The sequence below is a fragment of the Syngnathus leptorhynchus genome, chromosome 5 (genome assembly GCF_054491065.1).
Source record: "Syngnathus leptorhynchus isolate UIUO chromosome 5, UIUO_Slep, whole genome shotgun sequence".
NCBI classification, from domain to species: domain Eukaryota; kingdom Metazoa; phylum Chordata; class Actinopteri; order Syngnathiformes; family Syngnathidae; genus Syngnathus; species Syngnathus leptorhynchus.
In genome coordinates this window covers 8,672,527-8,696,182 of record NC_141199.1, presented here as the reverse complement: position 1 = coordinate 8,696,182, position 23,656 = coordinate 8,672,527, and the positions used below count along the sequence as shown (strand labels likewise).

Below are 23,656 nucleotides of genomic sequence, written 5' to 3'. Positions count from 1 at the left end.
TTTAAAAAGTGATGCCAAACTATCAAATAATCAAATTAAGAAAACAAAATGATTTTCAATTTATAATTATTATTTTTTATAATTGATTTTAACGTATTTAGTATGTATTTATTGATTTAGACACATTCTTTATTTTTCAGGCAACATTTTATGTTTCATTAGAGTTTAAAAGATGGTGCCAAAGAATTAAATATTCAAATGAAGTAAACAAAACTTTCCATTTAGAATTTTTATACAAATACATACGCTTTTTCTTTTGGAGAATTATCAACATGTATAAGAGTGGGGTGTACTCATGGTCTAATAAAAAGTTTTGTGGGTACAAAAGTCAAAGCACATGATCAACTTTGGAGGAAATAATCTCAGACACTGGACTCCTCCATTACTTGATGGTGTCACCTAACATCAGCCTGCATCTCTCCCCTTATTGGTATCAACAAACGCCAGCTGGCTGTACCATGCAAGTCTCTCCAGTGGAGCCATTTTGACAGCCAGTCTAGCTCATGCAGCCTCGACCAGCTTGTAGCAATTTAATGGTGCCTGCTCTCATATGTAAGTCCAAGTCATGACCCAGTGACTTGGATACTCGCGAGTAGGCAGCTGTTAATAGCTTAGTGGACATTGGTAATGAGATCATCCATTTGCGACCAACTTTCCTCTCATTTACCATATCCCGGTAATGATGTCATTTGTTTAAGACGGAGCCCATGTTGTGACAAAGCAAGGTAGGAACAAGCTGTTGTCTAATGGAGTTATTTTGTCTCATGGTGTCTTAGTTCTGTTCAAGGTTGCTTCCATACAAGAAAACAGTTCCTTGATTGTTTTTGTTGGGGATTTGTATGTAAAGACAAAAGGGTCTGATCGCGAAAAAGAAAATAAGGAATTTGCAGGTTCTACATTCGGATGGGCCTGTTATTGTCTATTGTTTGCCTATGTTTGACAGAAGGCTAAAAGATGGAAGCATGAGGGGTGAAGAAAAGCTAAGACCACTCTAAGCTTCCAAAAGCCCACCGGGTTATGTGCTATACACTCAACTCGGGGTGAGCTGAGCAGGCTCAGAGATGCGAGGATACAATGGAGATGTCTTTGGAGATTGGGGAGAAAAAAAAATATATATGAAAAGTTGAGCAAACTTTTTTGCTAAGAGTGACACAAACACCTCAGTTAGACACCACTGATTAGCACAAGTTCAAGTCAGGAGAGAGGAAGGAAATCTGCAACATCACCTGCTGTTATGTTCCAACAAAACACAGCATAAACATAATTTTAATGGCTTGCTGACTGCTGATTTGAACAATATTGTGACATCTTTGATTGCCTCAAATTGCAGCAGCCAACCACTGCGGAACATAAAATATACAATTTTAAATACATGATGTACAAAGACATTAAGTCAAAAAAAATATAGTGCCTAAATTTAAGAGAGAGATTTTTAATGGGTGATTTTGGGCTGGGGGGGGATGTAATACACCGACACGTGTTATACACAGGATTTTACAGAATTAATTAAGGGACATATCCTCCCTGGGTGCTTAAGTCAAAAGGCACGCTGCTATGCACTTTTTGAGGCTATGCAAATTGTCCCTTAGGCATGAATGGGATAATAGGGCCCAAACTTACTTACCTTAGTCTTTATTTGAATAAGCAAGAGCTATTCAAAAGATGGTTTCAAAGCTCATCCTAATTTTGTTCTATTTGGAAGCTTTTTCTCAAGGTCCCCGATGGTAATAACTTTCCTGGAAGACTTTGTAAACTCCAAATAGATTTTGCCTGTATTTTCAGACACAGACATGGTTCTGTTTTGGTCTACTCACCACATCTCACTCCTCCTCCCATTTTTGTCAAGGTCCATTGACCATACAGATGATAGTGTACACTCCGGCACCAGTGTATCGGAACTAAGAGCTGAGGTGAGCATAGTGAAAAGGGCTATAAGATAAGACGGATATGTAGAAAGTGAGTCCTAGAACCTGTCAGCATTTTCATCACCATGATGTAAAACCCAAAATCTTTTTAGAGCAAAAAGGTCATCGATTGCAGATAACTTGCTGAATGGTGAGTTGGGATATAGTATGTCAGCTCTCCAAATCAACCAAGTCAGCTTTTAGTCTTCTGTGTATTACAAGAATAGCAAAGTTTAAGGTTTGAGCAAGATGGATTGAGGAGATATAGCTCCTGTATCCTTGTTGAGTCTTTGAGATGTGGGGGGGGATAAATTGGAGCAGGCAGTCGGAGCGGAGATCAGTGACTCTCCTGGAAAAAGGAGAAAACTATTGAGGCAAAAACGGGAACTTTGAGATGGTGTTAACATTGATCATGGGGTACTCGCTGAAATTCATATTTATGGCCAGAAGCAATTAAGTACATCACAACACTTCTTTTTGGTTTAAAGAAAAAATAGAGTCTATTTTAATTTTGTCTAGACTTTCTCGGCTGATTGGTTGGGAAAAATAAAAGTGCCTTACACTGAAACTTGAGTTGCATTTGTCCCATCTGCTTTCTGACCATGTAAATAGAAACAAATATTGAAATATTTATCTTATACAATTTGATGTGTATTATTGTTATGGGAAGTTTCATAGTTGGAATTCTGCTTCCTATTCAACAAAGTTGCACAACCTCCATACCATCTCCTCATATTGCTCATGCTTTCGAAAAACGAAACATAAAAGTGATAGCAATAAAATTTTCAATAACTGAAAGATTTTCCAACAAAGGAAATGATGTAGACATAAAACAAAACAAATATTGAATACCATTGCAGCCTATATATAGCATGTTTAGAAAAGTGTAACATCAATAGTTTTTCTTTTTAAGAGTGCAACAATATGAGTGTGAATTATTATTCTATAAAAACACCAATAGTACTGCTTTGAATCAGCCCGAATAGCTCTGGGATTACTGTCAAATATGACTATGTTACATTTGCACAAAATGATTTTGTTGTTATTAAGCCCAAAACATATGCCCTGACGTCTGCCAGCCAAATGCTCGAGCTGTGCTGAATTTGGTTGCAAAGAGCATGAGGCACCTCCTGACCACGACCTATTATGTTTGATGTGGGTACCGAATGTTCCTTACTGAAGAATCGGAATCTAAATACATGTTCCATTAAGCCACCCTATTAGATTCACTTTCATTCCATTTGATAGGGCACAGCCACCTCAGCTATAATCACATATGGCATATAGTGGTTGGGCATTCGATTTCACAAATGGGTGACATGACACACTTCTTGTACTGATATAAACGAGCAGCGAGAGTCTGCCTGGGTCATGTCTGCACACACTTAGATTGGAGTGCCCACAAAAAGCTGCCAGTAGATAATGTTACACGTCGGCCTTACCGCTACCCATCTTTGTCATCATCCTTCATGAATATTTCATCCTTTTACCCCTTTCTGGCCTTCTCATCATAATTTGCTGGTCAGATTTTGCCGCACAATATGCACTGCTGCTTCCCTGTGCTCAAATATGATGAGCTTTTTTTTTTTTTTTTTTACTGGTCATCAAGAGAGTGTGGAGTGACACGAATATTGACGTTGCAATAATGCAAATCCATCCATATATTGATCCATGATGAAAAACAATAACAAAAAAAAGGGTATTAAGATATAACTTGAAACTTGAAGTCATCATTGAGGTAACATCCTCAAAACATGATATGACATTAGCCAAAAGAAAAGCATCTATCATGAATGGATCAGCCATGACTCCTCATTCAGTGTGAAGACATGACTGGGTTAATAGACAAAAGTATTTGGTCATCATTTCTGATGTGGTTAATTCAGAGCATGCACAGAAAGAGCAAAATCTGACAATACATAAGCTAATTACAATTTAGAGAGTTTGGGAGGATATAAAAGTTTGTTTTTTTTCACCACTGAATTCTCTAATGGGACGACTAATTGAACTCATTATCTGGTTTTAAAAGATTAAAGTAATCCACATTTTGCTAGGGACCTCTTTGAAAACCCTCAAGACCAGTGAGCTCCTGTAAAACAATCTGTGAACCTTCGCACATACAACTTAATAGTGGAGTGAACCATGTTGTGAAAGCAATCCAAAAAAATGCAAGTACTAAGTGGTATCCGGAAAAAAAAATTCCAGCTAAAACACATCACCATGTTATTTATATTAAAGCACAGGAAATGATCCAATGGAAGTGATGTCCTTGATCATTGATTCTATTCCTATCTCAGCCCACGTCCATGCTGCTGTCAAAAAGCTCTTAGTAAACTGTAACACTTGTATTAAATATAGATGGACTATTAGAAGACTGCTAAGGATTTGCTAAAATGTATCGATGGCAATTAATAGCTGAAGAAAGCTCGTGTGTTTCCTAACTACGACTACATTTCATCTATGGCTGCGACTGACAATTATTTTGTCGATTAATCGATGAATCTGATAAATCTGTGTGTGTTTGCTTTACATACATAGACAGATAGGTACTTTGGCAGCTAACCTTGCAATATCAAGACTTTTTTTTTTTTTTTTTGAGGCCATCGTCTCTATTGGTGTCCTCCAGACTTGTCCACCATATTCATACTTATTATTCATCCCACGCTTGACTGTGACTTTTTAACTATGCAGTGGAGATGCAGCAAAAAGAAAGAAAGCCCTTGAAGCATGAAGTGCACATCATTTGTTTGTCATATTTACACATTCCCTTCACATGCAAGTACAGTAACACCGCAAAGTATTTTTATAGCCTTTTAAAGTATATTCGTGCTCTAATTAAACCAATAAGCCATTTATCTTTTAAAATGGAGTGTTAGTAGAAGTGAGGCTGGTTGTAATGTGTATAATATTTTGTCACCCACACAAGAAGTGTGACTAGGATTACATCGCCCCCTAGAGGCAACAAGATCAAACAGCCAAGTACATTTTCTTCCAGTTCAATTTTATAATAAATATAAAAAGAACAAATACAAACTGGTTGACAATTTGACCCCATCTACAATATTTCTTCAGTCCAATCATCAAGTCATCATTATATTCTTGAGAATACATTTCCACAATTGGATACAATTTCAAGTTTTGGCTTTTTCAATTGGCTATCAACAGGTACTAGAGTGAGGAAAAACAATCACGACTTTTCACTAGTAGGATAAACATTACATTTGAAGTCTTTTTTTTATTCTAATTTATGACCAGATGTATGAACTTCAAGAAGCTTGATTTACACTAACAGAGAACACAGTCACATTTAATCAGTCATATTAATAAATTATTAAAATCTCAATCCCAGTTAATTCCACGCATTGATCCCCCCCCCCCCCAAAAAAAAAAACACACAGAAAGAGTACAGAATATTTCTGTCAAAACTGTAATGTCTCCTAATTGTGACGATAAAGGGCCACCGGACAGGTTTTATGAACATGCAAGTTTCCACTTACGTAGTTTGCCAAGTTCCAGAATTTTTTAAGTTAGATACTTTCACAGTGTATAAATTTGCAGTACTTGCAATATTCTATTTGTAAATCGACTGAATTTAAACACAGGCAGAGCAAATAAATACAGCTAAATGGTTACACGAAAAATTAGTAAGTGGAAGAAATCATATTCATTTGTATTGCATGACAGCATGTGAAAACATTAAATTGTCATTGCGTTTGTATATTGTTACGATGGTCAATTTCATATTTTCTTTCAGTCTCCATGTATATTGGTTATTATTAATATTATTGCCATAATTATTTTTTTTTACAAATTACTGACCAATTTGGTGTGTTGAAAACATGCGGTTTGACGAAGGAATGTTAATGGCATTTCCATTTAACTTCCAACAAGAGTGTATCCAATTGAATAGTTTCACGCATCCAGAGTAAAATTTCTCGTGAAAAGTTTTCAAAAATCCCCCTTTGCAAGCCACTCACTGAATAGGAAGAGTATTTTGTGCCTTGTATTACAAAAATAGTAAGGGAGAATTTTGTGGGCTAAGCGGTCACATGACAATCAAGTTCTTAAGAAAGTTTCGCCAATTCTGGCAGACAATACGTAATAAAGTGTTTTTAAATAGCAGAAAATGAATTTGAGTTGACCTTAATTACAAGTAATTCAATTGATCACAAATGTGTAAAACAATGAATTGGGAAAAAAAAAATACTTCAGTGAATTTGAGCAATTAATGTGGGGGATTTCTTTTTGGGCTTCTTTTGAATAAATCACATTAACCTAGATAATTCACTAACATGTCAAAGAGTTGAATACGTCGATGGGAACTTGATCTTCACCTTTAGATGAAGATTTAGTGCACCCAAACTGACTTGACAAGCAATGGCCATGAGGGCACTGGGTTTTATGTCCGTCGGGCCTTCTGCCTCTTGGCCTGACGTTTGGCTTCGTCCAAGGCAGCGCTGTCGCCGCTGGCTTGGGCCATGCTCCTGACACCTTGAACACGATTCATCAGCTGCAAGAGGAAGGGAATGACCTAGAAGACAATTCCGGACAAGAGTATTTTAATGCAGTTGAGTGTGTGGTTGCTGGCGTGTGGCGCTTCACATACCTTTTCATGGTTGTATGCTGCTAACAAGAGTAGCAGAGTGAGAGGAAGAGCAATGTAGGAGCCCTGGGCGACATCTTGGTCAGGCACTTTGCGCTGCGTAAAAACACACAGATTAGGACCAAAAAATGGACGCCGCAATTATTGAAAGGCGGAGGGGGTACTAGAACGTATGGCTTACTGTTGGGTTGAAGGTGAGGGTGATATGCTTGTGGTAACCAGTGGAAGTAAAGGAGACATGAGGTAGAGTGAAGTCATACTGGGCACGGGACAGTGTGGAATACAGCATTAGAATGTAGCCCTGGAAAAAACGGGGGGAAATAGAACATTACATGATCAATCGCTGAGGGGAAAATAATCTTCCCCACACATTCTGTGACCTAGGGCTTTATCCATGAATGTTAAAAGATGAGAAGAAGATTGCCCTAAGCATCTGATATCTTGAGATGTTGAAATTGTTCTGATCAATGCCAAATATGCAATGTAACTGGGAGGCCTGGCAGGGAAAGAATTTCAATATTGGTCTGAACTAATTCTTTAAAGTTCACATTTGAGCTCCATCATTATATTACAAGACAAGAGTGTAGGATGATACCTCTCCATCTCGGTCCAGTGGGGGGAAATGGAAGAAGAGCGATTGTCCCAATGAAACGCTGTGGAGCGGGTTGTCCAAGTTGTCACTCCTGTATAGCTTTACCTGAGCAGAGGTATCGGGGGGGGGGGGGCAGTGAAAACATTGATGATCTCAAGTTTCTGCCACATAAAAAATTGTCGGGACTTTAGATAATGTTACTTTACAGATAAACTTACCGATAAAGTTGCAAGATGTTCTGGAGATGTAACGACATTCCCACTTAGGTCAAACTGGTTGATTTGTCGGAAGGCAATAATATTGACTCCTTCAACGTCGCTGCTGCCAACCTGAAAAAAAAAAAAGAATGGGCATGGTGCAGAATTTGCAGATGCCTCTTTGACTCCGACTAGAGAGAACGCCGCAAGCGATTCACATGGTGAGAGAGAATAACAGAGACTTAACAAGAATTAAGGCCTTTTCAGCCTCGCAAGAGAGAAAGAGAGATTAGCCGAGCTGCATGTCTTAAAAAAGGACAAATTACAAAGTGACAGGTTTCCAATTTGCCATGGGATTATCTACGCTTTTGTTTCGGTGTCCAGAATGGAGCCATGAGATACATCATACTCTTCTTCCCACACTATAAATTTTGTAAGGACAAAAGAAAAACTGAGATAACCTCACTCTGACCAAGTGAAAATGACTTTTCTCATATAAGGCCTGGAACATCACTTGACTGTGACAGCCCCTTCCACACCATAGTTTAGGGCAGTTGATTTTTCACTTCAAAAGAGTCGCTGCATCCCAAAAGTCATATCAGTCGAAAGAAGACTCACTAATCTCGTGGACATCTCATTTTGAATGAGGAAGTAGGTTGCGCAACGAGCTGAATACCTCAATGTGGAATCCCCGGAGGTACACTTAAAAGTCACACACACTTGCTTTCTACTCAGAATCCAGGTTTGTAAATGATTTTGCCCTTGGCGTAAAAAGTGAGTGAATCCAGCGGGTACTTTCTCGTAATGATGGGGAAAATTTGAAATAAAAAGTCATTTTGTCACCCACCTCGATAGCTCTTTGTTGTGGTAAAGCTCTCTCTATGTGGTCGTTTCCTTCGGCTCGCAGCTGAATCAGATACTTGCAACCAGGCTGTTGAGAAATCGTAAATAATGGGCTGAATAGTCAGCAGCTGATATTCCGTAGAAAGTCACTTCATTACAAACCAAAACGCAACTAGTCAACCAAGACTACAACAGTAAATAAAATTACAATGCTGATTCTTTCAGGGCTGTGACTTGATGAGTGACATATGAAGCTGGCCTTGCTGACTGGTTACAGTTCAATGTGAGCAGCTGGGTGTGAGCTGTGGTCAACACTACAAATGCTTATAAGCTTTCTTATTACTGGAATTTTGGCTTGTCACCCTAATAATATTAGTGCCTATCTGGACCCAGCTCATTGGCATCCTTACCAGCAGACCTCGAAGTCTGAAGCGACCTTCCTCATCAGTGACAGTGTCCTCGCTGTAGAGGCTACATTCTCCTTGACCCACCGCTTCCACAGCAACGTCTCTCTCCGCATCACCACTCAAAGACTGCACTGCTCCGTAGCAGCTGAGGAATATAGTTAAACATCAAATGGATTGAACGTGATCTTTTTTTTTTTTTTATCTGCTTCGTGGTGCTTTGTGAAGACAATTGGCAGTACCTATACGCAGTCTTGATTCCAATTATATCGATGCTGAGGATTTGACCCTCTTCCACAGTTATCATCTGGGATGTCGGCTCAAAGCGGTATTCTTTCATCATGGGCTTGAAGTAGTACTTACCTGGACTCTGCGGAGGATGAGTAACGTCAACATAAAATTAAAAGCAGACTACACTAAAACACAATTATTAATTTATAGTGAGGTAAAAAAAGAGGCAATTGCCCCAACCATTGATTAGCAAGAACGGATTTAAAGTAACAAACAAAATAATACCAAAACTATTAATACTGTAGACATGCAAAAAACTCTGATGGATTTATTACGATTTAGTATTCGATTATAAAACTGTACATCAGAAATGCAAAATGAGTTCCTAACCAGGTTATTGAATGTGAGGAGCCCGGTGTCCTGTGTCAAGAGGTTGGAACGAAATTGGCCGCCACTCAGCGACAGGAGGACTCCTGACAGCGGATCGCCGTCCTCTGACTTTATCTACAATACAGAGGCACAAAAAAAGAGCATGTTATGATAAAACTTCAAATGTTGCACTTGTTTGCGGCAAAACTTAGTGCATTCAAATAAAAGAATAGCTATAAGACCACCTTGAATGTGATTCCAGCCAGCGCAAAAGCCTTGAAATCTCCTTGGGTTCCCTCCACGGGACTCAGAACAAAACCCTCTTTACTGGCGCTGATGTCATACTGTCTGTCGCTGTGGAGTGGACCCACACTGCCAAGACATGTGAAGAAAAGATGTGGCATTCATAACATATTTTCTAAAAGGTTATGGCATTTGGCAAGAAAATGTCAGTATTGAAATCAGTTTACTATCAATGCTCAGATAAATGGCAAGCTTGCTTCACAAAACCATCCTGGCTACACACATACGCCAAAGTGCGACTTGACATTGTGACACCAGACAGGCAAGAGCCAAACATCTACAATTATCAAAGCCTGTAATGTCTTCTGTATGATAATCGTCAACTATGATTAAATACCGTCTTGTGAAAAAGTCGACATTTATTGAGCTTTAAATAGAGTGAAAAAGCTGACGAATTACTGAAGTCACGAAAGGTCAATAGAGAAGGCGAAATATTTGCAACTCATCTAAGAAATCATGGCTCACGTAATATAACAGAATAATTCAACCATTCCATATCAAAAGTGCCTTGAAATAATACTGTATTTTGGTGCAAGCAGTAAGTCCCCCAGAGACGAAACCTTCTGACCTAAAAATGTAACATTTGTGGGTTTCTTGTACCTGTATGCCCCATTCTCATTGGTGGCCACAGTGATGAGGGGTGCAGCAGCATCTCTTTCACTGATGGATATCTCCACACCTTGCAGCTCCGGTGACACTTTGCCCTCTAGGAAGAGCCCTGCGCGGCCTATGATGTCCACCATGCGTCCAGGACATGACTCTGCAGGACAAGAGATTTAAATGAGGAGTTAGAAATGTGACAGTAAAAAAAAAAAAATAAACAAACAAATGCTTCTTGTGATTCTTTTTTGTTTCAACACATCAGTATGACCAAACCTTCGTATACATGACGAAAATGATCTTGGGGTGCGGGTATGGGGGTAACAGTCCATCTTGTACCTCAAATTCTACTTTTTTTGAAAGCATCAAAGAAAGTGTGACTGACGTGGTGTCAATCATGTGTCGTGACTTGATATTACTGGTGATGTTATTTTATTGTGTCTTCTCTGTGACCACTGTGCCATTTCATAATCAAGTTATCAATCGCAATTTTGAAGAATGTCTCTCTTGCACGTTTTAGTGAGCTTTGGTCAGCAACTCGGGTGGAAATGGGGTGAAGTGAGGTTACATTCAAATCTTGTTGCCAATTTACATAACAAACTTGGCCTTCAACGTTTACTGCAGTACAATTTTGAGAGTAGAAAATTCACAGTATTAAAAATAATAACCCAAACACATTTGTGGGTCGGCGTTTATTTGATTAGAATGATCAAGAACCATACCTCCTGTGATGGTGGCCTCCACTTCAGGGGGATAAAAGAGCAGCTCCTTGGAGGAGGGAGTCACCGTAATTTTTTCTCCAGCCCTGCAAAGTACCGTCAATATTAATCATTGAGTCAAGGGTTAACACTGCTCAGTTTGTTTTAATATAAAAAGGTTTTTTGTATTCGCAAGAAAAAAAAGCTCTCATCCACATTTTACATGAACAAAAAATGAGCAGCAGCATTTAAGAATGAGTATACACAATAAAGCAATAGCTTCTTTAAAACAACGCAAAATCAGCTATTTCAATAGATAATTTTCTAATACTGAAAAGAGACACTTGAAGGTTAGAGGCAGGCTAGTGGAGCAATCGTCAATTAATTTAATGGGACAAGGAACAACATAAATGTTTAAACCAAATGACCTGGCCCAGTAGGAGAACTCATAATGGAAGGGGCCTGTCAGCTCATCAGCCTTTTCTTGTATGGGAGGACTATCATCCTTGGCAGGCCCTTCCTCTTCAGCGGCTCGTCGTTCTCGTTCTTGGCGTCGCAACTGTATCTCCTGCAGCTGCTGCTCTTGCCACTGCTCCTCCAGACTCCGCAGGGGCCCAAGAACCAGGGCTGGCTCACTTTCAATGGATGATCTGACGGGCAAGGGTAAGACAGCAAAAAATAAGATGGATATTGTAACAAGCAGCTAAGACCGCATCATTCAGCCGATGTGTATAATATTATGACTGAGGCAAGTCATTTAGGGAGCCTGGTTGAGCGGCCTCAGTATTGGATCTCTCCTTTTTGCAGGTGATGTGTTACTGTTGTCTTATTAGAGTTGTGATATCCAATTCTCACTGGAGCAGTTGGAATGAAAATTAGCACCTCCAAATCTGAGACTATGGTCCATGGACATAAAAAGGTGTAATGCCCTCTCCGGGTGAAAGGATGACTCTCCCACTGATTCAGGATTCTTACTTGATGGTGACTGTGACATCTAGGATCTTGTCGGTGGTGATGAGTCCGGTCATGTGATGGCGCACTGCGGTAAGAGTCAGGATGCTGGGTGCTGAGCTGTTAAGACAATGGACCATACCTCATGACCGAAGTGAAAGGACGTAGACGGAGTCTCGGTAGTTCTACTTACGTATCATAGATGTAAATATCTTGCTCAAACTGGTGGCAGGAGCGGGGGGTGACTTTGTACACGCCTGGATAAGACATTTTTAGAAGGATTACTCCAAATCGGTAAATCACATTAGTCTTGAATGGTTTCATTTTTTATTTCACAGATTGATAATTTATACTGTGTATTTGTGTTGAAGATAATGAAGCTAACCGGGTTTGGAGAGGCAAAAACGATTGACTCCCTTGGAGAGATTGTAAATGCCCACATTCTCAGGTTTGCTGCCATCCTGAAAGAACTCCTGGACACAAATAAACAGGGACTGTAAGATGTCATCACATAGGCCCACTGTGAGTTAGTAGTTACTGACCAAAGTGATGGCATGGGAGAGGGAGCAGCGTAGGATGTAGCCAATCTGTCGGAACTCCACCCCTAAAATGTCAGCGTCCACGACCTCGACTTCCATGGATTTATGTTTCCAACACCATTCCTCGTGAGAGATGCTTACTAAGGCATGTAAAATAAAGATTAAGAGTCATATAACAGAGAATGTTACAAGTGCATGGGAGGTGCACAAGTCCAAAAGATGAGTCAAGTGTGGAGAGCAATTCAGCCGTATTTCCGTTAAGCAGTGTCGTTAAGTTATCATCTCTTGTTTACATTAAAGTTCAGACTGCGTCGTGATGTCACACTATTTAATTAGGTACTACATCTACTGTCACAGCACTTATGGCTTTGTGTGAGGCTGGTTATAGTGCCTGACCTTTATATTTCCCAGGTAGAACATTGTCAAAAGAGAAGCTGAGGATGTCACCGCTTCCTGTCAAAGACATCGTCCTTCTCTCTCCTTGGCGGCTTACTGGTTGGAGTGTCACTGACAGGTCATCACAAGATGCTGCAGTTCAAACAAGAGAGTATGTTAGTGGACGGGGGATCAATATATAGCAATAGCAAAGATTTTTAAGAGGCAGACTTTACCTAAACAGTAGACCTTTCCAGAGATAGATGCCATAAATTGGGTAAAAAGCAGGTCTGTGAGGGGCTGGTCCACTACTGAGAACTCCAGAGCCTGAGGCTGCAGGGCCAGGCCCGCTTTTACATCAACCTCAGGGAGAGACACCTACACACACACACACACACACACACACAGTGGGCTTGATAGCATGCACAAGGTCTGTTTTCATAACTGTGGGCGATGATATGGGATTTTGCCACTGGGATTTCTTAATAAAATGCACTGTACGTAGTATGAATGCTAAAAATAATCACCCTTCCTTGGTTAAGTCACCTTATTCTGGTGAAGGTGTTTGTGTGTTTCAATAATTTCAGCTCTCTGGGGCTTTATGTCCCGGACATAATCATTCATGACAAGTTCTGGGTGAGTGACTACATAAAACACTGCTCAAAAGAACCCAGTTTTAGGTTTCCCTCCTTTAACAAACCTGATTCAAATGATCAGGATCATTACCAGGCAGGAAGAGTTGCCTGAGCTATTGGGAGAGGGAAGTCTGGCCATCTCTACTTAAGCTGCTACCCCCACAATCTAACCCAGGATAATGAGAATAAAATGAATTGGAAGGGAATTCCACTTAAAAATTCAAACTGTCATACTTGGACACTGTAGTCTCCAGGTTTCGCCTGAAAGCAGAAGGCTCCCTGGGTGTCTGAGTCTGTGGTCCGGCCTGAGGTCTTGTCTTGGCCCTGGTGTGTCAGGGTGACCTTGTAGCGACCTTGCTTCATGCCCTCGGGCAGGCGGCTGATGGAGATCATTCCACAAACGCTGAACCTGCATCAGAACAACGCAGCTCCTTAGTGTATCATTGTCAATAAACTGTATACTGAGCACCAACAAAACAGTAGATGTACAATATAATACATATATTAAATAGGAAGTTGCCAGCTATCACAAAAAAATGCTCTCTTTCAGCTAGTAGCTGTCGTTAAATCAACCAGACGTACCCCGCTGTGATGATGTCAGGAAGTTGTGGCGTGTTGGGGGCAATTTTCACCGTTACTGGCTCAAAGAACATGAGATCCTTGTGGACACGGATGGTGTAAGTACCGGCTGTCATGTTCTCCAGCCTGTAAGAACCATCCTCTTTGCTGACAACTATGAGAAGACATGGGCAAAGAAAGCCACAGCGTAAAATAGTCACGTAAATGTCATGAAGACAAATTAAGCATGTCGTCATCTCATAGGCTTACCTTTAATCTGATTGTTGATGGAAACTGCCGCATTAGATACACCTTCCCCATCAACACTATTCAGGACCCGACCAGTCACAGAAAAACCCATGACACGAAAGATGGGCTGCGGATGATCATTGAAGACAATAAAGGCCTAACGTTGGCTGAATTGAATACATTTGAGCGTTAACATGACACTGAAAGAAAATATGTCTTTGTACCTCAAGTGTCAAACTGTTGTGCTCGACCTTGAAATTCATTCTGGAAGGTGCAACATCAAAAGTGATCCGGTCCCCTCTGTAAAAGGGCACCTGAGGAAAAACGGTCTTAATCAGTGAAAATCTGTTTTAGAAGTAAAATGCTTTGACTGGGATTGGTTTTCTCAAAAGGTTTACCACGGTGTACTCCCCACTCGATAGTGAGGGGAAGAGAAAAGTACCATCCTCCCTGGAGATGGCACTACACAGGTAGATGAGGGCGCTGTCCCCAGAGTCTGCACCCTCCACTGGAGAAAGGTTGCAGCCTTTCACATTCTGTGAATCACCACAAAAATGCTGTTTCAATGAACTTTGTGACTGCCATTTTATTCATGACGTGACCATGATCGATTTACCTCTCTTTTGACTATGGCCGAGTAAAGCAGGAAGGTAACATCTTTCATGGGCTCCCCGTCACTGCGGACTTCGCCCGAGACGTCGTAGCCGCCGACCACCAGATCGTCAGCGGCCGGCGCATTGGCAGTGGAGATGTGCACCGTTGTGGAGCTCTGCAAAAAGACGGCAAAAGTTGCAATGAAGTATAATGTATGTATTATGAAACAAAGTAAGGCAATACTTAACCCTTTTTTTGCATGCTAAAAGGGGATCAAGCCTATTCTGTTGGCAGTTCCCGTCTTTGGAATGACCTCACGCTAACATTAGACAAACTAGATGTACTGCTTTGCATAGTTGTTGCTGAAAGAGTTTTGTGTGTTTGCATCCCTCTATAAATATGACGCTAAAGTGAAAACACCTAACTGCTTTTTTTGCTTATATCATAATGGCAGTAAAGTTATTTTCTGGAGCTACTGACCTTCTCCAGAATCCAGGAAGGATGGGAAGCAACAATGTCATATGTACCAGGGAGCACTTTGTGAAAGTTATACCTGCAATATAAGAATTAACACAAGAAAGACAGGTTTGATTTTGTTAGTTCGGGATGTGCAAACTCCAACATACTATTTTACAAGGATGCCTTTTTGCTCTGTTGATTAATGCAGTTTGTTCTTTAGAAATATGAATAAAATAAATAAAACAAGATGCCAGCGGGGTAACTAGTTAGCCTCAAGGACAACAAGGGAGAAGCCCACAGGTCTGTTATGTAGCTCATCACTTAATGGGACATGTTATTTAGTAATAAGAATTCAAACTGAACAATTTATTTAAACTTAAAATGGTAATGTTTCTTAATGAACCAAATATTTTGTTTAGTTTGAAAATAAAAAAAATTGTTCAGTTTTTTTTTGTACAGGTGTAATTCTAATACTGCAATACCATAATATTTTTGCTCACAGTTAATATACGATCAGAATCTGTTATTGGCCCATCCCGACTGTAAAAAAACAATTGACTAATCAAAAATGTTGACGCTACGTACGCTCCTCCATGCTGGGTGATAGCAGTCTGGAGTTTCTCATCAGTTCCAGCTCTGCTCAATTTAACTTCTACTCCAGTTGGACCAAGCAGATGGCCTTTACTCAAAACCTGTGCAATGTAAAGAACAGAGAAAGTAAAACATCCGCAGGACCCGTTTCACCTACTAATTCAAAGATAATGCTTTCACATAAAGACTTCAATGATCATTGTTTATGTTTATTTTCCCAATAATTATTAGTATTTTTTTTGGGCAATTATTAGGACAAACAGGTAAACCAACCAAATAAATACATACATTTCAATAAATAATTCAATCAAATTAAAATAGAATCCTCACCATTCCTGTGATTGAAAAACCAGTAAAAACGAAGTTGATGTCTTCTTCTTTTTTACATATGTCAGTGACGCCATCGACATGGAGATCTACACTGGTAGGCTCTGGTCAATGTAAAAAAATATATATTAAAAAATAATAATAAAGACAGAAATTGACTATGTAGTAATTATCTGCCTAAATAACTAGCAATGCATAACTTACCAAAGCTCCACCCAAGCGGTGGTTCAATTTTCAAAACAAAATCGCCCTTTGAAGAACAAATCAAACGTGTGCATGAGTATTATCAACAAATAATATCGGCGGATAGATACCCTTGTGTGTATTTCCTACCTTGTCATATAGAGGTATCGTAAAGTAGCCATTATTTGGTGCACAATCGGTGTGGTATTTCAAGGAGCCTTGTTTGGTGTAGAGTTTAATCTGTTAATTAAAAAAAAAAACGTTAAAATACTGTAAAGATTTGACTTGTGTGAACGTGGCAGTCAGTTAGGAACAGTTAATGTCACTAATTAGCCCAACAGATTATTTTAAAGAGGCTGTGAATGAGCAGGTCGGGATTAACGCTAGTGTGCTCTGCTCCACGTCCTCCTCCTACACAGATAAATCGGAGTGTCAAAAACTACGATCTACTGCACTATTGGACTACTTTGTAAATTGACGCTTGCAAGTGGCTTAATAGCTTCAAGAAACATTTTCACTCACCTCGATCAATGAGTAATTGATTTCAACGTCGGACTTCACAAACCCCCCACATGCAACCACTATTTCATCAGAGGACGCGGTCAAAAACTGAGAATATGTGATCCAAAATAAGACCCAAATAGTACTTAGATCGGCCCGAATCGTGATTCTGAGCATTTTTGCTGGATTTATCCTCTATCGCTCCGTCTAACCGTGAAACTGCACGCTGCTTCCGGTTCCGTACCAGCTGACTCACTGACAATCTACTCAAAAGTTGTAACAGCAGCGCCTTCTGCTGGCGTGGAGGCCATAAAAAAAGTCATCTTCAAACCCAAACAGGACACCGGACCATGTGAACATATTTTAAAGGTTTATTTTCCCTTTAAAGTCACAGCACCCCGTAGTGTAAAAATAACGTTTAAGATTTTGAAACACTACATAAAAAAAATATATATATACAGTATACAAACAGCTTCGCATTGTGTTGTAAATGTATCGGTTTTTGCATAACTACAATGCAAAAATAATGTTATTATCCAGTACTTAGCCTTAATCCATATAAAGTGCACAATACAGTACAAAGAGGAGGTTAATAAAAAACTGGTGTTTGTAGTGAAGTCCTTCTCAGAAGGAAAAAAATAAAAGTTAAATGGAAAAAAAACACAACAAATTATTTTTTTTGCTCATACACAGTAAAAATAAAAGTTAATAAGAGTATAATATATTAAAAGAAACAGTTTGATTCCATCCAACTGTTGCTTGCTTGTCCAGTGTAGTGTTGGTTTGTTATTCCCTAACTCCTAAATCCTGTTTCACACATTTGTGAAACTGTCTGGAGGTGAATGTGCCAGGAACAGCCCTTCTGGAAAATTGCTGGAGAAGCTGGTATGGTAACTGGGACTGCTTCTGCTGGACCGCCGCTGACTTCTGGATCCCGGCGATGTGACAGCAGAGAGTTTCTGGGCCTGGCACAGTTTCTGGATCAGGAAATGCTTGTCTCGACCCTCCTGAATAACCAAGTTACACACACACACAGAAAGTGTATTCCAGTTAAGCCTTTGACAGTTCAACATGGGAGCCGAATAAAAAGCTGCATCAAAAACCTGAAATCGCAGAGATGATATTCAGCTCGGTTCTTGACAATATGTGCACAATAACTACCATTTGCCGCACTGACTCACATGGTCACAGTATGTTTGTGGCTTTTCTCAGTATGGATTAGAATGCGTCAATATAGAAAACAACAGCATGATTCAATGAATCTCTCGCTAAAAATCCCAGCCTCTCTGTCTGTAAAGTTGACCAAAGAAGGTGAAATTGCACCAAGACTGACAGCGTTTAAAAGATTCATAATACCCACCATTACGAGCTGTTCCCGAAGTTGTTTGATCACCCTCTTGTGTGCTCCAGCTAGTGCGATCACGTAAAACATGGCCAAACTACAGCACAGGAGAGAAGATCTTAAATCATCACCATTATATCAATTCTAAATTTCTTATCAATAATCTCGAAGTGTCACATACCATGTAACAACAAAGAAGGACACAGCAAAAGCCTCGGATGAGATAGTGAAGAAGAGAGTTTGGACTCCACTGGGGAGCTGGGTGACGGCAGTTGGCAGAACCTCCCAGGAGGTGGTGTAATTCACAAATGGGCCACACGCCTGGGAACAGTTTATTCTGCATAGACAGCGGTTGGTTGGATGCATGAATATGTTCACAAATAATAAGAAGCAACCTTTATGTCATTCATACTGTTTAAATATAGATTTTTTAAAATATTGTGTTTGTATATATTACAGAATTCAACTATTTGTACCATACATCGTTTTCTTTTGACCAATCGAGTGACATTTCTGTCATGGTACTAAAACAGCAATAGATCGGAGACAAAAAAATGCAAATATAACATTACTTACTGTGCTACACTAACAATAACAGGCACGCAAGCCAAACTCAAGCCAATAAGTAGCACACCCAGGAAGAAAAAGTTGGAACTTGAAGCTCTGAATGGACGTGTGGCCGGACGGCAGTTTTTAATAAGTGACACCTAGTAAACAATAAAAAATAATCATCACAACATGAAAACAGAACTTCTACTCTGGTTTATGTTGGGGAGAAAATAATATTGCAATAAATTACCTTTTTGATGTAAAAAATAAAAAAGTACTTTATGGTGCAGATGGCAGGAAGCATCGGGGAGTAGAATGCACCGATCCAGCAGATTGTCTGGCCGTAGACAATCTCAAGAACATTCTGAGGGATAGCAAACTCCTGCTGACCCCACCACTTAGCAAGGCCACAGTGGCAGTACTTGACTATCAGCCTGCTCAAAGGAAGAAAAGGACATTGTGAGGCTTTAAAGGCAAACCATATGTGATAAGAAAATGCGGAACATACTGGAATTAATAGAGTAGAACCCAAACTGAGGCAATGTCATTGAGTCTGATTTGGACCTACTTTCGAGGAAACTCCACAAAGATGGTGACTGCCACAATGATAATAAAATCAAAGATGGTGAGTTTGTACATTTCCTGGCCAACACGTGTCTCCCAACACTGTCGGAGGACATCATATTACATTTTGGGCACAGTGATAATTGCATCCCGTTCACATATGCTACACGTCAAGGTTTGGAAATGAAGTGACTTACTGAGTAGAGCAAATGGTTATAGCCGCAGATGCATGGTTCCTTTTTACATTTGGTGATCTGAGACCAGAGTGAGAAGAGCAAAACTCCAATGCTGGTCAGTCGCATGAATACACATCTGGATATTTTAAAAAGAAAGAAAATGAAGAAGTGAAACCACTTTGTCTCACAGGCATGTCACTAGATCACACTTTGGTAAGCAAAGTAAGAAATGTAAATGACATCACATTTGCCAGGTCTCTGGTCACAACTAATCGCGGCTCACTAGTTTTCTGAAGCTGAATGACCTTTGCTGCTTAACTCATATTCCACAAGCGCGATATTAAAGATTATTGTAAAGAACATTTTGTGGTTGACTTCCCTTTTAAGTATCACTGTCACTGACACATACATTCTATTGTAATGACATGACATTGAATGCACCTTATGAGAGTAAACCGAATCTCGAAAGCAGGCGAATAGTCCTCAAAGTTGATGATGACTGAGAAGACGAGGGGAGTGATGAAGTTGGCTAAAGTGATAACGATTGATGGCAGATACTCATGGATGAGATCCACAATAAAATTGTCCTGCAAAACAGGAAAACGCACTCAGAATGGCTTGATACGCAAACAGCTTTTATGTTTATGCATTTACCTTGACCTCGTTCCTCTGGGCTTCCTGGGAGAAAATGGTGGCAACGTAAATGCTGTAGAAGCAACCAGCTAATACAGCAATGACAAACAAGTTGAGGATGAACCGTATGAGATAAATGCGACATTTCTCTTTGCGGGTCCGATCTGCTATTTTCTGTTTGATCCTTTCTTCCTCCAAATCAGTCTAAAAGGTAAAACAAAACAAAAATGGGAGTATAGGTTCAGAACATAATTCAGGAAGAAGAAAATGTCTTGGAAAATTCACATTTTCACATTACCCTAAGTTCATAAAGCAAACTGCTTCTTTTGAGCTTTGCTGCATTGCCATTGGTGATGCAGAAGTCCCAACCAGCAAATATCTTGTTGCAAAAACTCTGGAAACGGTCTTCATCCTGAATCAGGTTACGTTTGAAACCAGTAGCAGACCTGTGAAAAGAAGGCCTCTGTTGTCAGCAACACCCAAAGCATTTCAAAATAACACTTTAAAGCACCTTTTAACAATCCAGATGAGACTGAGGAAGAGGTAGGCAACAGTGACCAGCAGGTAGGCGAGAGGCAAATTATAGGTGGTCCTGGGGAAGTGGATTTTGTCCACTTTGTAGTAGCCATAAAACAGATAGGTCTGCTCAAGAAAACCCTAGAGAAAACGTACACAAGTTGAGAGAAGAACCAACCATACCGTGTTATTGTTTGCCGCAGATAGAAATACTTACTCCGCCAGACAAGAGATCTGTGATGTGCTCGTGAAAAATGACAAGACCTCGGCGAGCACTACTTGGATAAACACTGCAAATACTACCTGTTGTCAATCAAGGGCAAAAAAAAAAACCACAAGTGCTTACTTATTTCCAGGGAGACAAAGTGATGAATGTGCTCTCAAAGAACCGTTTTCAGACCATCATCCAGGTTGTAGGTGATGTTCCCTGAGGCGTGAGGAGCAATGATGATGGGTAACAAGACGAAGCTGAACATGAGGGTGAAGATGATCAGGTTGAGCATGACAAGAAAGCGTAGGAAGGAAAAATAGGAAAGAATGCCCGTGCCAAACATTCCTAAATAAACGAGACAGAAAAACAACAATTGTCATAATATATCTCACCAGGCATATTTTTTTTTTAGATATTTGGATATGACATCACATTGCAACATCTCCCTCACCCTCTATCAGATGGATGTCGCCCCTCCAGAGTTGCAGGGCGGTCAGCCACTCGTGGACACCATCGAGCAGCCTGCGGAGATACCTGTGGGTGCTTTGCCTCCATTGTGTCCAGCTACTGAGTTCTGCATCCTCTTGTAGGCGTAACGCTCTGACACCAAGCACAGTTACTACATTAGGATGTGTGCTGGGATATTTATTTTGATTGCACAACTACGTTAAGGAAAAACAGATCTTACTTATCTCTGCGTTTCTCAGCCATGGTCTTGGCAAGCTCTCTGGTTGGTTTCTGCTCCAGTTGGTTCTTATGTTTCTCATCTTGTCTATTCAAAAAACTCAGCGCCCATTTCCCACTACCGTGTGAGCCAGTACGACCTTGAGAGCTGCTCCTTCTCTTGGGGCCCGTATGGGATGCCTTCCTGCGGTACAGCAAGGACTGGTAGCTGGGGAGCTGGTCGAGCAGGGGGTTACTGGTGACTTTTCCACTTCGATCGGTGTAAAAGACTGCAAAAGGATGAAAGATAAAAACGAGGATGTGAATGACGTGCTGACGCTTGGTTAGATGAAATCATCTTAACACAACATTATTTTTGGAGCATTTGAAAAGTATAAAAATCAAACGAAACATTAAATACAGTCATATAAATCCAGCCTTCCATCCATTTCTTGACTGCTTATATAAAAATATGACAATTATTATTATAACGTGATCATTGTTAAATCCGTAAAGCTTGTTAGACAGATGGCTGAATATCATAACAATATTTAAAAAGGGGGAAAACCGGCACAGTAGACATGAGACCTTTAGTAATATTTAAAACACGACTTCATTGCTTCAGCGATGTCGAGCGAGTATTTCAAACACATTAATTTAATATTTTAATGAAATGAAGACTTTGTATTCGAGTAACAGAACTTGTTTAACAAATCTACCAGTTTTTAGGCACCTCATTGCAAGAGGCAGACACAAATAAGCGAACAAAACATTCTTACTTTTTCCCCACTAGTCAACTCGTGAACCCGAAAAAAAAAGTTAACTGCATCTAATCGTGTGTTCTTTCGTGTGTACTCGAAAAATTAATACGTGTTTGTTTTTTTCGAGACGAATTCATCTCAGTTCAGCTCTACACACCGCATTAGCTGGTTTTAATAGAGTGAAGATGGCGACAGATATAGGTAGACACACATAATGCGAAAATAGTTTTACCTGAATCAGCATCCATCGCGCTCTTTTCAAGTGTAGAAAAGCGAAAATTTATTGAACAGTATTGTTTTTGGACAACTATACAGCTGTTAGTTTCAACTGCTGTTCGTAGTTGACGCTTCAGTGGTCAGGTTGAAAATATTTTCATTGGGGCTGGAACCGACAACTTCCTGAACTCTCCAACACTCCCATGAATGTTTATTTTGTGCAGATTTCATTTTTTGTTGCAATTTTTTTTTTCAATGCGACTTCATCCATCAGATTAAGAAAAGATGGCAATAGCGGTATAAAAAAAGAAATGACAAAAAAACCCGCAGTATTGGTCCAAACCTTGCGCACTACATTTCCCACAATGCAGTGGAAAGAAATTACACAAAAAGTTACGTTCATTGAAAAAAATGCAAGTCCATGCAGTTATTGCCAACTCTGAATGGAACTTTCAGACATCATTTTACCAATTTATTATATTTGTTTGTACATCTTGTTTTTTTTGTGGATATTAGTAATAACTCTGTAATGGATCTTACGTTACACAACAACTCTTGTTTTGGATCTCAAATGTGCAAATCTACATTGTACTGTGACCTACCTGCATTGTAGCCAATTTTAGGATGATTTTCAAGTGAAAAAAAAATACTAACATCACATTTCACAGAAGTGGTGGACAGTGTGGTACACGTCACCTCTGATATTCAAATCAAATTGTTCATTCAAATTTGGTCCCAATAAATGACAGCAGCTTTTGCCATTTTATAATATTTTTTATTATTTGTGCATGTGTAAGATCAGCACTGTGTACAATAAACAGGGACACCTGCTGCAAGGTCCTAATAAAGATGTTAAAATAAAGTATACCTTTGGAATTCATTATTTGTTTACAATAGACATTGTTCACCTGAGACCCACCTGGTCTATTCCCAGGCAGTGGACTTTTACCTTTATGACCACCACACACTTCCTGGTTACTCACCTTTTGTGATGGTTATCAACTTGTTACCGGAGTCTCAAGTCTCTTTTGTCTTTTAGTCAGATTAGAATGGAATCCTAGCTCTTTTGTTTTAGGTTTTTTTTTTTTCCAATCAGGCTTTACCTCTAACGGATTTATTTACATTTCCAAACAACAGGTAAACCGGTCTTATAGTTATGCAGAGTATGTATGCATGTCTAAGCCTTATCCTGCTAATTATGTCTTATATATACTACATTTTTGTTTTTAATTGAGAAAAAAAAGCTTATAATACAAAAACCTATAAATCAATACTCTTTTGTATTAATGGCAGCTGGTGGATACACAGGTTTCAGCCAT

The 23,656-nt window shown here is 39.7% G+C and overlaps 2 protein-coding genes across 2 annotated transcripts; both read right to left on the bottom strand.

The window, feature by feature from the left end:
- Positions 1–4,683: 4,683 nt before the first annotated feature.
- nomo (nodal modulator) lies at positions 4,684–17,014 on the bottom strand. The gene is made up of 31 exons (XM_085912024.1): positions 16,728–17,014; positions 16,356–16,445; positions 16,227–16,272; positions 16,026–16,126; positions 15,690–15,796; positions 15,126–15,198; positions 14,668–14,820; positions 14,450–14,587; positions 14,276–14,365; positions 14,073–14,178; positions 13,827–13,977; positions 13,479–13,653; positions 12,846–12,987; positions 12,631–12,762; positions 12,238–12,374; positions 12,081–12,168; positions 11,889–11,952; positions 11,720–11,815; positions 11,173–11,394; positions 10,769–10,851; positions 10,047–10,206; positions 9,389–9,515; positions 9,165–9,278; positions 8,786–8,913; positions 8,550–8,691; positions 8,144–8,227; positions 7,318–7,428; positions 7,103–7,204; positions 6,689–6,808; positions 6,511–6,603; positions 4,684–6,435 (listed from the first exon to the last, which is right to left on the bottom strand). Exons 1-31 carry the CDS (start codon positions 16,881–16,883, stop codon positions 6,304–6,306), a joined length of 3,663 nt encoding a protein of 1,220 aa, XP_085768150.1. The 5' UTR covers positions 16,884–17,014; the 3' UTR covers positions 4,684–6,303.
- Positions 17,015–17,063: 49 nt separating this feature from the next.
- tmc7 (transmembrane channel like 7) lies at positions 17,064–22,505 on the bottom strand. The gene is made up of 16 exons (XM_085912025.1): positions 22,354–22,505; positions 21,386–21,650; positions 21,149–21,297; positions 20,887–21,042; positions 20,704–20,789; positions 20,482–20,627; positions 20,269–20,416; positions 19,992–20,174; positions 19,779–19,924; positions 19,359–19,473; positions 19,166–19,263; positions 18,848–19,031; positions 18,625–18,755; positions 18,230–18,385; positions 18,067–18,145; positions 17,064–17,713 (listed from the first exon to the last, which is right to left on the bottom strand). Exons 1-16 carry the CDS (start codon positions 22,367–22,369, stop codon positions 17,519–17,521), a joined length of 2,253 nt encoding a protein of 750 aa, XP_085768151.1. The 5' UTR covers positions 22,370–22,505; the 3' UTR covers positions 17,064–17,518.
- Between the last annotated feature and the right edge of the window lie 1,151 nt (positions 22,506–23,656).

Bases quoted from the DNA above. Each gene is read 5' to 3' on its own strand.
- nomo (XM_085912024.1), bottom strand. From the start codon at position 16,883: ATGCTCAGAATCACGATTCGGGCCGATCTAAGTACTATTTGGGTCTTA. The intron at 9,279-9,388 runs GTGGTCTTATAG...TCTGTATTGTAG, and splicing joins TGGCTGGAATCACATTCAAG to ATAAAGTCAGAGGACGGCGA. The intron at 6,604-6,688 runs GTAAGCCATACG...GTTTTTACGCAG, and splicing joins CCCTCACCTTCAACCCAACA to CGCAAAGTGCCTGACCAAGA.
- tmc7 (XM_085912025.1), bottom strand. The intron at 20,628-20,703 runs GTAAGTATTTCT...CGTTTTCTCTAG, and splicing joins CAGATCTCTTGTCTGGCGGA to GGTTTTCTTGAGCAGACCTA. The intron at 19,925-19,991 runs GTAAATGCATAA...CCTGTTTTGCAG, and splicing joins CCCAGAGGAACGAGGTCAAG to GACAATTTTATTGTGGATCT.